The sequence below is a fragment of the Theropithecus gelada genome, chromosome 8 (assembly GCF_003255815.1).
Source record: "Theropithecus gelada isolate Dixy chromosome 8, Tgel_1.0, whole genome shotgun sequence".
Lineage (NCBI taxonomy): Eukaryota > Metazoa > Chordata > Mammalia > Primates > Cercopithecidae > Theropithecus > Theropithecus gelada.
The window spans coordinates 57982315-57996667 of NC_037676.1; the positions used below are offsets into that span (position 1 = coordinate 57982315).

At 39.9% G+C, this 14353-nt stretch overlaps 1 protein-coding gene across 6 annotated transcripts in view; it reads right to left on the minus strand.

The window, feature by feature from the left end:
* The window catches only part of TMEM68 (transmembrane protein 68), a 38798-nt gene that overhangs the window by 18168 nt on the left and 6277 nt on the right, over positions 1-14353 (minus strand). For 4 of the 6 annotated variants that reach the window (XR_003120832.1, XM_025394463.1, XM_025394461.1 and 1 more), the window contains exons 2-4: positions 9516-9560; positions 8207-8600; positions 1206-1373 (exon numbers count right to left, since the gene is read on the minus strand). Coding sequence is in view for 5 of the 6 variants with exons in the window: in XM_025394463.1 (XP_025250248.1) it covers positions 1206-1373; positions 8207-8531 (493 nt within the window). In the remaining variant the exon portion in view is untranslated. The remainder of the gene's footprint in view (positions 1-1205; positions 1374-8206; positions 8601-9515; positions 9561-14353) is intronic. The other 2 variants (XM_025394464.1, XM_025394465.1) reach the window with 2 other exon arrangements.

A 14353-nucleotide genomic window follows, 5' to 3' on the forward strand; every position in this document is an offset into this window, starting at 1 on the left:
GACGATCACTTGAGGCAAGGAATTTGAGACCAGCCTGGGCAACATAGCAAGACCCCATATCTAAATAAATAAATATAAATAATGTAGTACTCAATCTTATTGTTATAAATTTTATCAGGCAAGTTACACATGATAAGAGACATGATATATATATTCTTTAGGGTAGTATAATATTATGTGAAGACAAAAATACATCTTTTTTTTTTTTTTTGAGAGAGAGTCTTACTCTGTTGCACAGGCTGGAGTGCAGTGGCACGATGTCAGCTTACTGTAATCTCCGCCTCCCAGGTTCAAGTGATTCTCCTGACTCAGCCTCCCAAGTAGTTGGGCCTACAGCAGGCCTATTAGCCACCATACTGGACAAATTTTTGTATTTTTAGTAGAGACGGGGTTTCACCATGTTGGCCAGGCTGGTCTTCAACTCCTGACCTCAGGTGATCTGCCCACCTCGTCCTCCCAAAGTGCTGGGATTACAGGCATGAGCCACTGTGCTCAGCCAAGACAAAATATATCATGACTTTTTATTTTTTTTAAACTAATTTTAATTTGCTATCAAACTGAGAGTTATCAAACTCTAATTATAACAAAATTAAACTCCAAAAATCAGTATTTCATGAAAAACTTCATTACATGAAAAATCAACTGAGCTCTAAATCAAAATATAAATTGGCAAAAATCACAATTTATGTTTCTAAAGTTACAGTTCAAGATACAACTTAGAAAAATAACAAGTAAATACCTGCTTAAAAAGGAAAAAATTACTAATTGGGTAGATATTCACTATGTAGTTAATGGGTACACTAGAAGCTCAGACTTCACCACTACACAATAGATGCATTAAGAAAACTGCACTTATACCCCCTTAATATATAAAATTTTTTTAAAAAGGAAAATTTAAAAACATTTTTAAAAAACATTATGCTGTATACCATAAAGTACAATTTTCACTTAAAAATAAACAATTTAAAAATGTATAAAATAAAAAATGAGCTAACATTTTTGGCCACAATGTCTTTATTTTTAGATATATTGCCTAAAAAGGATGATTAGATATTCCCATATTAGAGTTTCAAGTTTGTTACATACACCCTAAAAAGGCAAAAAGCTTTTTCAAATGACATTAGAGAGCTCAAGATAGAGATGATCACATAACTTGGTTTTGTTAATAAAACATTTTTACATTACTATCTACAGTGAAAGTTTACCTGGAATTTTAAAGACAAAGTGATCAGCTACTACTCGGCAAGTTCTGCCTTTGTGTATAAATATTTTGGCCATGAAATAGTAAAAATCTATAGGAATAGCTCCATGATAAAAAATTATAAGTGCTGGTCCATCTTCTGGTATTTTCTCCATTCCATGAACTTCATAACCTGTTCGAAAGACAAAATGCATACACTTAAGATAAATTCATTAATTTGTTTACACTAAAGGATGGTTGGTAGCTCAGCCTTTTCTCACAAAAGTCCACTAGTCTTCCTGGTTCTCTTCCCCTTTCCCCCTTCTTCCCTCTCTTTCCTCTTCTCTTTCTTTCTTGAACAAATCAGTCCTACAGCCATTAGGTGGGCCACAGTGAAGCGGACACCTGTTTGGAGAGGTGGCCTGGAGTGTTGGCACCAGACACTAAGGAGGGCACCAACACAGGTGGCGTGGAGTGGGGAGTCAGCCAGAGCAGTCATGAGGGTACCACACAGAAGACAGCCTATCACAGGGTAGGGGGCTGCTGAGGGGGAGGAGAGGAGGCAAGGGTCACAGAAGCTTGGGGGTCACAGCTTGAGTGAAATGGGGGCATCCACAACCAGCAGCAGCCTGGCAGGAGGGGCCAGAGCCCAAAACAGGTGGCCTGGTGTGGGGCATCACAGCCTGAGCGGCTAGCCAGGGCACTGCACAGAGTGGTGGCCTGGCACAAGCAGGAAGAGGGCATCCATGAGTTGTAGGGGAAGGCAGCAATGATGGGAGATGGGTAACACACAGGGGCACTGATCAAATGAGTCAACATAGCAAGAATAATGGGAGCCAGGTTTCACTGTTAGAGGAGAGGGTTGAAAACATTAACAAGGAGAGTATTATTAATAAAAGAAACTCTGTAGCCACAAGGGAACATCACTCCCACCCTACTAATGAGAAAAAGCCTGGAATACAAATCTTTTTTCTTAAGCATATCAGAGAGCAGAGGTCATAAGGCAACCAGGCAAACTGAACTTCAAAGGGTGATAAACCCCTCTAAGGAAAGATAAAACCTGAGAATGGGAGGAAGAGGCAGATGCCATAAAAGTGGGTAAGAAGTGACACATTAAAAAATACTTAAAGTCCCAGGGTGGGCTAGTATTCAATGTAGAATCTCTGGAAGCCCCAGGTAGTCACTCTCCAACTTCTCCACAGACCTCAGTGTGTGCTCACAAGAAAGATTAGAGGTAAAGCTGGAGAGTAAAGAGAGCCCCTGCTAATGGTACAGGGAACAAAAAACCCCACTCACTTCCTGGAATTTTCTCTCATGGAAGCAAAATCTGTCAGACACTGGGAAAGGGGCAGGAAACCCTTTCACTCCTTCTGAGAAAAGGGTATATGCAAAAGGCATGTAATGCTGGGAGGGGCAGAGCTCTACTCCCCTTCCCCACACACTCCTCCACCCTCACCAGCCCAGTGTCAGGTAAAAGCTCACTATTCTAGAGAAGGGGTAGAAGCAAAATATCTACCGCTGCGCAGTGGGGGTGGGTGGCAGGAAACTCTGGGGGGCCCAGAGTCCTTAAGTGACATAAATCAGAGCTCTACCACGGAGGCAGTGGCAGCAAACTTGCTCCCATGACAAAACCCCCAACACAAGGAGAAGGGAAGGGAACACAGAAAGCCTCACCCCTAAGCCCCAGGAATAAAGAACCCAATAAGATTTTAGCTAAACCTGAAAACTGAGGAGTGCTATACCTCAGCTCCCGGGGGAATGAGGGCAGGGGCATGAAGAAGGGGTGTGAGGAGTCCCCATGTACCCCCATGTGGAGTTATAAGCAAAGGCGACCTTTTCCTAGGGTCACAGGAGGGGCATGAAGAGACTCCTCCTGTGGCAAAGGCATACAGGAGTGAAGGTGGAGCAGAAACAACCAAAAAATCCCTCTACTTCAGGCCCTACACTATGCACAAGATAACAGTAGGAGTCTGAAGTCTGTGCTGAACTGAAGGTAGCTGCAGCGCAGCAATAAAAGCCAAATCCAGTTCAACCACTCAGTAGATTGAATCCACCTCCAACCAACCACCAGTGGCCTAACAGATTCTTAGTCATAAATACTATTTATGAGCCAATTCTCAGTCATAAATACTATTTACCCATTGTTCTTTTACAATGGCCATAATTGAATTAAAAAATGATGTAAAATAGCAAGAAAAAAACCCACTGTCAAGAGCTAAAACAATTAACACACCCAAATGTTGAAACTATCAGATGGAAACTATAAAATAACTATGATTAATAAGTTAAAGGTGAATGCAGTGGCTCAAGCCTGTAATCCCAACACTTTGGGAGACTGAGGTGGTAGGACTTTTGAGCCCAAGAGTTAAGAGACCAACCTGGGCAACATGGCAAGACCCACCTCTGCAAAAATGTAAAAACATTAATTGGGCATGGTGGCATGTGCCTGTAGTCTCAGTTACTTGGGAGGCTGAGGCGGGAAGATTGCTTGAGCCCAGAAGGTGAAGGCTGTAGTGAGCTATGATCATGCCACTGCACTCAAGGCTGGGTGACAGTGCAAGACCCTGACTCTAAAAATAAAAATAAATAAATAAACTTAAAGGATCTAGTGGAAAAGGTGGATACATGCGCAATCAGATTAGGAATTTCAGCAGAAAGATGGAAACTATAAAAAAATAGAGTCAAACAGGAAGGCTGTAAACTTAAATGAGCTCTAAAGATTTGATGTTAGTAACATAATAATGTTAATTTTCCAATTTTAATGGGTTTACTGAGGTTAAGTATGAGAACATCCTTATTTGCAGAAGCCATCAAATAAGTTACAACTTCCCTGAGATAACATGACCTACAGTAAATTTAAAAATGAGTCATAAAATAATTCATCAATAAAAACAGAAACAGTAGGCCAGGTGTGATGGCTCAAGCCTGTAATGCCAGTTCTTTGGGAGGCCAAGGCAGGAGGACTGCTTGAGGCTAGGAGTTCAAGATCAGCCTGGGCAAATCAGTGAAATCCCTGTCTCTACCAAAAACAAAAAAATTTTAAGTAAATACAGGCTGGGCACAGTGGCTCATGCCTATAATACCAGCACTTTGGGAGGGTGAGGCGGGAGGACCACCTGTGGTCAGGAGTTCAAGACCAGCCTGGCCAACATGGTGAAACCCTGTCTCTACTAAAAATAAAAAAATTAGCCAGGTGTGGTGGCATGCGCCTATAGTCCCAGCTACTCGGGAGGCTGAGGCAGGAGAATCGCTTGAACTTGGGAAGCGGAGGTTGCAGTGAACTGAGCTCACACCACTGCACTCCAGCCTGGGACACAAGAGAGAGACTCTGTCTCAACACTAAGTAAATATAAATAAAAATAAAAAATACATATTTTTAAAACAGGAAAAATTATTAGTGACCCAATGTAAAATAAAATACCATTTACACTGTTACATATACACAGATACCACAATGCTGTAAACTTTAAGTTCATTCACAAATGTAAGACTTCATTTTTATGTATTTAAACAATGTCTTAGAAATGTCCTCATTCTATTCATGAAAAAAACAAAAATGATTTTGTACAACCTTATTACATGTGGGGGAAAAACTTTAATAATAGATTTGAACTAGATTACAAGAAAATCTCTGTCCTGTAGTAGAAGCAAGATCAGAGGCTCATGCCATCCCTGCCCCTTCCTTCCACACTGCAAGCCCTATTTTACGTCTCTGTAAACGGAAGAAAGGGTTTCAGCAGTGGGAGTAAACGACAGGATGAAAGGTGGTGGACCTGGAGAGAGGATGATATCTGGAAGCTTCCTGCTAACATATGCCCAGTTCCAGCCTGGCTGTTTGTTCTCCTCCCTTTGCTAACATTACCTGCCTGCTGTCCTCTATATGGCTACCAAGGCCAACAAATTTATTTCTTACAGCAGCACTGTGCTGTTGGCAGTTAGTAGGGAATAGAAAAGATTTAAGTAAGATCCACCTATGCCTCAGAGGAAAATATCCTATGTATTTGATCACAGAAGTTGGGAAGTCAAGATATTCTAAGGAGTGAATAAAATGGTGATCATGGCACTAGCCATAAAATCCACATTCCCTTCCCATGTCACCACTGTCAGACACACCATTACAGACCACGGCCTCCACTGGTCCTGGCAAAAAGAAAAAAGTGAGCATCCAGAGATCAAGGGCAGAATCAGGGTCAAAGAAAAAGCGTGAAAAAGAAGGAAATCTAGAGTGGTTGTAATAGGAAAGTAAGTTCTTAGGGCCATATTCCTCCACATAGAACAGCTGTCTCTAGAAAGTCTGTCATTTGTATAGAAGACAAAACTAAAGTCCAGAATATAGAAATCTGAAAATATCAGTCTGTTTCTTTCCTTAAGTGTATTCCTGTCTGATCAGCTAAGAAATAAACATTCAAAAAATAAAGACTTCAGTCTAAATTTCAGAGCAGGAAATACATTTCTAAAGTAGTTTATAAGATCTTCACAAAACAGATTAAATTAAGTATGATAACTGTGATTCTAGTATGAAATAAGCTACTCAAATGGACTTGAGAATGTTTTGAAAAACAATTTAATGATATTCCGAGATTTTATATGTTTCCATATTATATCATTTCTTTCCAATTATATAATTCTAACTTAAGTAATTCAATTTACTTTAAGCTCTACAAAACAGTCACTGAGTTTGTCTGAGGATCAATTGTCCCATCAAATACATTTTCTGAGCAATAAAGAAACTCCTTTGAAGGATTCTATATAGAATATTACCGAGGTTCTCTCTGGCTTTATATTTTTTAAAATAATAAACAATTGAACTACTCACATAACACCAAACCACCTGGTTGGAAGCAGAAAAATCCAATTAATCAAATATTTTTTTTTATTTTATTTTATTTTTTTGAGACGGAGTCTCACTGTGTCTCCCAGGCTGGAGTGCAGTGGCGCGATCTCGGCTCACTGCAAGCTCCGCCCCCCGGGTTCACGCCATTCTCCCGCCTCAGCCTCCCAAGTAGCTGGGACTACAGGCGCCCGCTACCGCGCCCGGCTAGGTTTTTGTATTTTTTTAGTAGAGACGGGGTTTCACCATGTTAGCCAGGATAGTCTCGATCTCCTGACCTTGTGATCCACTCGCCTCGGCCTCCCAAAGTGCTGGGATTACAGGCTTGAGCCACCGCGCCCGGCCTCAAATATTTTAAAAAAAGAAGTTTACTATAGTGCCAATAAACATGAAAACCTAGTACTATTTAACTGTGTCACTCTTAAAGCAGATGTGATCATACTACTCCCTGCTGAGAAAGTATCAGTGCAATACCACTCTAGTCCAACACTTTCAAGCCCCTTGAGGCCCCCATTGCCTATGAGGTGACATTACATTATTTCATATATCATATGAACTAACTGTGGCTCCCAGAGTACTTTTCCACCTTTGTGCTTCTGCTCACGTGGTTGCTATTACTTGGAGCACTTCCTGTTCATGTATCCCTGTCTAGCAGTAGAAATCTTACTGCACTTTAACTCCTCCTCCCTCAAGACTCTACACTCAGTCCCCAAGTTCTGTCTATTTTACCTCCAAGAGCTCTCTCAAATGTATACTCCCAGGTATCTGGCGTCGTAACCTGGCTCTATTCCTAGTATACCCTGGGCAAATAACAACCTCTCTGTGCCTTAATTTCCTCATGAGTAAAATCGGGGTACCACATAGACTCCATTATGTTATGAGACTTAAAGCAGTTAATTTATGTTAAGCATTGGACAGTGTCTGGCATAGTAGGTGCTCAAAAAAAATTTGTAGGTTCGTTAAATATGTATGTAGTATTAAAATGACAACACACATTAGTGTAATAAGCATGTCATTGGTGGTGATTTCTACTAATAGCAGCCTAATAGTTCAGTGATATATATCCTCAAGCGTCATTTTAAAGTCTGTGCTTCCTTCCATGTCCTTCTATGAAACCACTTTGATGCTCAACAACATAATACAGAAAGCCAATGTTTGTTACATGGCTATTGAACCTTCAGTATTTCTGTGTAGTCTAAAAACAAAAGAGACCAACAAACTAGGTATTGGTAGAATAATGAAGTAAAAGTTGGTAGAGTGAAACACTAAACACTTAAAAACCAGAGGGCAATTTTCATGATGGCCAAACAAAGAAGAACCACCAATCATTAAGTATACAACATCAAAATTTCTTGAGTAATAAAAGAAAAGAATGACTATCCTGGAGAGAAACCTATTGCTATTTTATTTACTCAGAAAGACACACCAACCTCAGGAATGAATCAACAGAAAATGCGTAAATTTTGGTATGCAAATTATATTTAATGTAATATTATTTAATATTTCATTTTATTAAATCCACACTGGTAAAGTCAAACTTATTTTGAACAGAAGTAAACGCTAAATAATTGAAGCTTTTTTTTTTTTTTTTTCTGAGACAGAGTCTTGCTCAGTCACCCAAGCTGGAGTGCAGTGGCACAATCTTGGCTCACTGCAAGCTCCGCCTCCCGGGTTCACACCATTCTCCTGCCTCAGCGTCCCAAGTAGCTGGGACCACAGGTGCCCACCACCATGCCCGGCTAACTTTTTTTGTATTTTTAGTAGAGACGGGGTTTCACCATGCTAGCCAGGATGGTCTCGATCTCCCGACCTCGTGATCCACCTGCCTCGGCCTCCCAAAGTGCTGGGATTACAGGCATGAGCCACCGCACCCAGCCAAATGAAGCATTTTTAAAGCAGTTTCTATAGCTTTAATTAGTCTCTTACTCTTTTAGATGTTTTAAATATAAATTTTCATATTTCAGCTTATAGTCTATAGTGCTGCATGGTTGTTTAATGGAAACTAATGTCTGGGAAAACTCATTTTAAGAAAGACACATGCATATGTACAATGCATGCAAACAGATAACAGGGAATAGTAAATATCACTTCTATTGTATTTTTCAGGATCTTCTCAATCAATAAAATGGAAGGTAACACAGTTCCAATGCAACACATATGAATGGCAACACAGAGGTGAAAGTATCCTTGCTTACCATGCCAAACGGCTGCATGTCCATCCCACAGAGTTGCCACCGTTTTCCTTGCACCATCCCATAAATTATGAGAGTAGGCTTCTTTTAATACATTCTTTCTCTTATAAATGTGTAAGAAAATAATGGTAAGGTAGAGAAGAAAGATAGTAAAGTAAGGAAGTATTAAAAGTATTAGTGGTGTAAAAACCCACAAGAGATAGTTTGCAAAATTCAAATAGTCCTCCAACTGCTCCACACCAAACCATTCTTCGAGTATGTGAATCAGACAAAGCATATAGGGCACAGAATCCTGTCCTAGACCACAGGTTTGATTTTTGTCTATCATTTTTCTTTAGGTGAAAATGACAAATTCAGTTTCTTTCTTCATTGCCATAGCAGGTCGTTAATTTTGACACTAGAAGAGAAAAATAATCCAGCGTTATTTTCTCCACAGCTATAAAGTTAAATGTTTTACTCTACTTAAATAGTATATAGAGTCATTTCTTAATACCAAAAATGAGTAGATGGTTAATGGTTAACTTTGTTGCAGATTTAAATGTGAAAATTATAAGGTTTCATCTAGCTGTTCATGAAGTGTGTCATGTTTAGCTTTTGAAATAATTCACTATAATTGAAAGAAGAAAATAAAGCTATAATTAAGAGAAGAAAATAAAGCTGATGAGGATAACAATTTCAGATTGATTTTAATAATTTGACTCCTATCTTAACTGGATCATGTTGAAAACTTAGATCTTAAACCAGGTCATATTGAGATCACTTTTTTTTTTTTTCCTTCTTTGAGATGGAGTCTCACCCTGTTGCCCAGGATGGAGAACAGTGGCACGATCTCGGTCACTGCAACCTCCGCCTCCCGGGTTCAGGCAATCCTCCTGCCTCAGCATCCCGAGTAGCTGGGACTACAGGCATGTGTCACCACGCCTGGCTAATTTTTGTATTTTTAGGAGAGACAGGGTTTCACTATGTTGGCCAGGCTGGTCCCAAACTCCTGACCTCAAGTGGTCCACCCACCTTAGCCTCCCGAAGTGCTGAGATTACAGGCATCAGTCACCATGCCCAGCCATATTGAGATAACTCTGCACAAAAGAAAACATCAATATCTATCTAATTCAGTAAAAGTAACCCAATTCTTTAGGAAATGATGACATACATTTATGGATTTTTTTTTTAAATAGAGAAACAGATTTACAAAAAAGTTCATTATGCAATAAAAATTTATCAGTACTGCTTTTATCTTAAATCTTAAATGACTGAAAATATAGCTGTATAATTATTTTACGAATTCACTCTCTAAAACAGTTATTTGACTTACCAGAAGTTAGATAAATATCTTGTCCCAAACTTCAATGTCTGTATTCTGGAAAGCACAGTAAACAAATGTAAGAAATAAATTACTAAGAAAAAAAGATAATCATTAATACCTAAAATTAGAATTTCTATAAAATCAACAGCAAGAGACATTCATAAATGTTTGGGAAATATGATCACAGGCCCACACTGGTATATTACAATTAAAAAGTACATTCATGCTATCATTGCTTTGGTGAGGACAACTCTATACTGTTTAGTATCACTATACAGAGCCCCACCTAAGAATTTTTTTTAAACAAAGCTTTCAAAAGCTTTGTTTCTTAGGAGAAAAAGTATGAAAATGTATAACTGACTATGATTCTTTTTAGTAACTTTGCCAGATAAGCTGAAGGTGAAACATAATATTCAATTACACAATTATATTAGCCCTATGATAATATTTTCCTACAAAAGATTTCCTTTCTCCATACTTTGATTCTATTCTTACAGCTATTTTATGATTATTACATACTATATAATCTCACTGAAAATTATCTCAAGTCCTTTGTATCTGAGGCAAAAAGTGAATACGTGAAAGCAAAGGATGAAAGGAGAGGAGGAGATGTACATATAAGAAAAACTTATTGTTTTTATTCCAAGATTATCTTGCTAACTGGCTTATTAGGAAGGCAGGCACTGACTTGTTCTCTCAGGAATGAAACATTTCATCTAACTTCTTTGTAACCAATAGCATTTACTTGTGAGAAGTCTGGGTCTGTTATGGTAACGGGAGATGAACATAGCAAACATTGAGCCCACAACTTGGGCTTTATTTACATCATAATCTAATCAACCCACATAAAAAGCCAAATCACTGGCCGGGTGCAGTGGCTCACGCCTGTAATCCCAGCACTTTGGGAGGCTGAGGCACCCGGATCACCTGAGGTTGGGGATTTGAGACCAGCCTGACCAACATGGTGAAACTCCATCTCCACCAAAAATACAAAATTAGCCAGGAGTGGTGGTGCACGCCTGTAGTCCCAGCTACTCGGGAGGCTGAGGCATCGCTTGAACCTGGGAGGCGGAGGTTGCAGTGAGCTGAGATTGCACCATTGTACTCCAGCCTGGACAACAAGAGTGAAACTCCATCTCAAAAAATAAAAATAAAAAAGTCAAATCACTATAATTTACCCATGTTTGATCATTTAGAATGCAACATAGCAAAATCTAAAACTTTTATTTAATTATTTTTAATTTTATTTTTGAGACAGATTCTCGCTCTGTCGCCCAAACCGGAGTGCAGTGGCAATCTTGGCTCACTGTAACCACTGCCTCCCAGGTTCATGTGATTCTCCTGCCTCAGACCCTCGAGTAGCTGGGACTACAGGTGTGCGCCACCACGGCTGGTTAATTTTTTTTTTTTTTTTTTGTACTTTTAATAGAGATGAGGTTTTGCTATGTTGGCCAGGCTGGTCGTGAACTTCTGACAGGTGATCCACCCGCCTCGGCCTCCCAAAGTGCTCAGATTATAGGTGTGAGCCACTGCACCCAGCTGAAATGTAATACTTTTTAAAATGAGAGCTTTTCCCACTAGGATAGCTACAGAAAATCACCAAAAATGGAAATTATCAAGTACTTGATGATGATGTAGAGAATTTAGAATTTCCTATACTACTCATGGGAATGTAAAATGGGGTCGCTGCTGTGGAAATCAGTGTGGCAGTTCCTCAAAAAGCTAAACACAGAGTTACCATATGACCCTGCAATTCTATTCCTAGGTATATATCCACAAAACGATTGAAAATATGTATTCACATAAAAATTTGTACACAAATGTTCACGGCAGCATTATTCATAATACTCAAAGAGTGGAAACAACTGAGTGGATAAATAAAATGTGGCATATACATACAATAGGATGTTGTCCAGCCTCAAAAAAGTCACATACTGTATGATTCCATTTCTATTAAATACCCAGAGCAGGCTAATCCATACAGACAGAAAAATTAAGTGGTTGTCAGGGCTGGGGAGGGGAGAATGAAGAGTGACTGTTAATGGAAGAAACAGAGGTATCTTTGGGATAATGAAAATGTTCTGGAATTAGTAGTAATGGTTGTAAAATCTTGTAAATATACTAAAAACCACTGAACTATACACTTTTAAATAGTGAATGCTATGGTAAATTATAGCTCAACTTAAAAAGAGCTTTTAAATGTTGTTAATAAATTAACGAAATACATAACCCCTCATATATGTTAAAAGCAGCTTTTCCTAGCCCTGAAAACCAATCAGCATTTTTATGATCTGACCCTAACTACTGCTTAATAAAATTTCCTACAATAATCTAGTCATATTTGCAATTTTTTTTTTTGTTTTTGAGAAGGAGTCTCGCTCTGTCACCCAGGCTGGAATGCAGTGGTGCTCACTGCAAGCTCTGCCTCCCGGGTTCACGTCATTCTCCTGCCTTAGCCTCCCGAGTAGCTGGGACCACAGGCGCCCGCCACCACGCCCAGCTAACTTTTTTGTATTTTTTCAGTAGAGACAGGGTTTCACTGTGTTAGCCAGGATGTTCTCAATCTCCTGACCTCATGATCTGCCCGTCTCAGCCTCCCAAAGTGCTGGGATTACAGGCGTGAGCCACCACGCCCAGCCCACATTATCAATTTTTAACAGGATAGTAAAATCCTGTGATTTCTCTTTCTTTTGAGACAGAGTCTCACTCTGTCACCCAGGCTACAGTATAGTGGCTCACTGCAACCTCTGCCTCCTGGGTTCAAATGATTCTTGTGCCTTAGCCTCCCAAGTAGCTGGGATTACAGACATGCACCACCACACCCGGCTAATTTTTGTAGTTTTAGGAGAGACAGGGTTTCACCATGTTGTCCAGACTGGTTTCCAACTCCTGGCCTCATGTGATCTGCCCACCTCGCCCTCCCAAATTGCTGGGATTACAGTTGTGAGTCACTGCACCAGGCCAAATTCTGTGATTTAAAAACTTTGTTTCAGACCTCCCCAGACAAACTGGTAATAGAATTACACCTCTTATCCTCCTAATCTACATTGTGATTGATTATACATACTTAAAGAACACAGTAATGGGAAGAGGGTCACAGTACAGGCAGAGATCCAGTGAGTGGACTATGTGGAAACTTTTGTTGAGACCTAGTAGTCCCTTAACACTGCTGTATGTAAGAACCCTGCCTACAAATGGCCATTCAAACTTGATTTTGATTTAAACCCTTTCAGAACAGAAACTCAAAAGGTGTCCCATTCAGTCTCCACAACCATCTATCAGAACTACTAAAAAGGTCTTCCTTATACTTATTCCCCGGTAACTTTTCCCTACTGGACCTAGTTCTGTACCACAGACCCTCTTCCACTAAACAACCTTGTAAGTTTAAAAACAGCTGCCACGAGCCACAAAACTCCTTCTCCAGTCAGAATCCTTAATTCTTTCAACCACTTATCAGCCCCTGGTTTCTTAACCTTTCGGCACTCAAGACCACTCCGAGTTGCTGACTCCAGTTATCTGATACTGACAATACCATGTATGGTAACCCCTGTACCTCGGTTTGCTAAAACCTATAAAACTAGGATAATAATCCTATCTACCTCATGAGATTACTGTGATTAAATGGGCTAATCTGTGTAAAGATTGTTCTAGGCACAATACCTTACATGTAATCACTGTTACATGTTTGCTATCACTATCATTCACAGAATCACAGCAGCTTTTTTGGTAACTCTATCATGCTAACTCATTCGGCTAAAAATATGCTACTATTTTCTACATCTCTACAAACTGCACTTGAAAAAAACCTTTTTGAGTCCAGCAAAGATTATACATCTAATCTGCTTATTAACTTTCATGGGATGGGCTAAGACATAGCCCATCCTTTCAGTCTGTTTCAGGAACACAGTGGATGACATGAATGGGCTCAGGAGCCAGACTGCACATACTGGAATACTGGCTTTACAACCTTAAGCAAGTTACACCTCTCTGTGTCTCATTGTTTCTCTGAAAATGAAGATGATAAATCATTCTATAAAGACCTATTTAGCAGCTATGTATCCTAATATATACCAAGCATTTCCTCAGAAGCAAATAAAGCAGTCTACACCCTTAAGTGGCTTACATCCTAGAGGGGGAAGATAGACAATAAACAAAGAACTAGTAAATACATACTAGGTCAGATGATGACAGGTGCTAGGGAGATAGATAAACAGCAGTGTAAGAAGAATATAGAGTTCTATGTCAGGCACAGGAATAGGGGAAAGGAAGGGGTTGCTATGTTATATAGGGCATTCTGGGAAGACCTCTCTAAAAGATATTTTTGAGCAGAAACCTGAGGAAGTAAGGAGGCAAACCGTGTGGATACTTAGGGGAAGAGATTCCTAGCTAAATGAACAGCAAGTGCAAAATATGTGCACTTGATGTGGCCTGAGGAGCAGCAAGGATGCCAGGCTGAGAAAGTGACAGGGAGGGCACTCGGAAATGGACCAGAGAGGCAACACCGTAGAGCTTTCTATGCATGCTTTTATCTAAGTGAGATGGAGAAGGCATCAGAGGGCACTGAGCAGAAGGGTGAGGTTGCCTGGTTTGGGTTTCAAGTGGCTGCTGTGTTGAGAATATACTGCACAGGGAGCAAGTAGGAAGTTATTGCAATAATTGCGATAAGCGATGAAAGTGGCTTACATACATGTGGCAGAGGGAAGGCAGTAGGAAATGGTCAGTTTCTGGATATATTTTGAAGGTAAAGCCAACAGGATTTGCTAATAAACTGATGTAGAATCTGAGATAATTATATGGTGTTTTGGCAACCTGGGTTTGTATCCTGGGAGACTCTGCCACTTACCGTG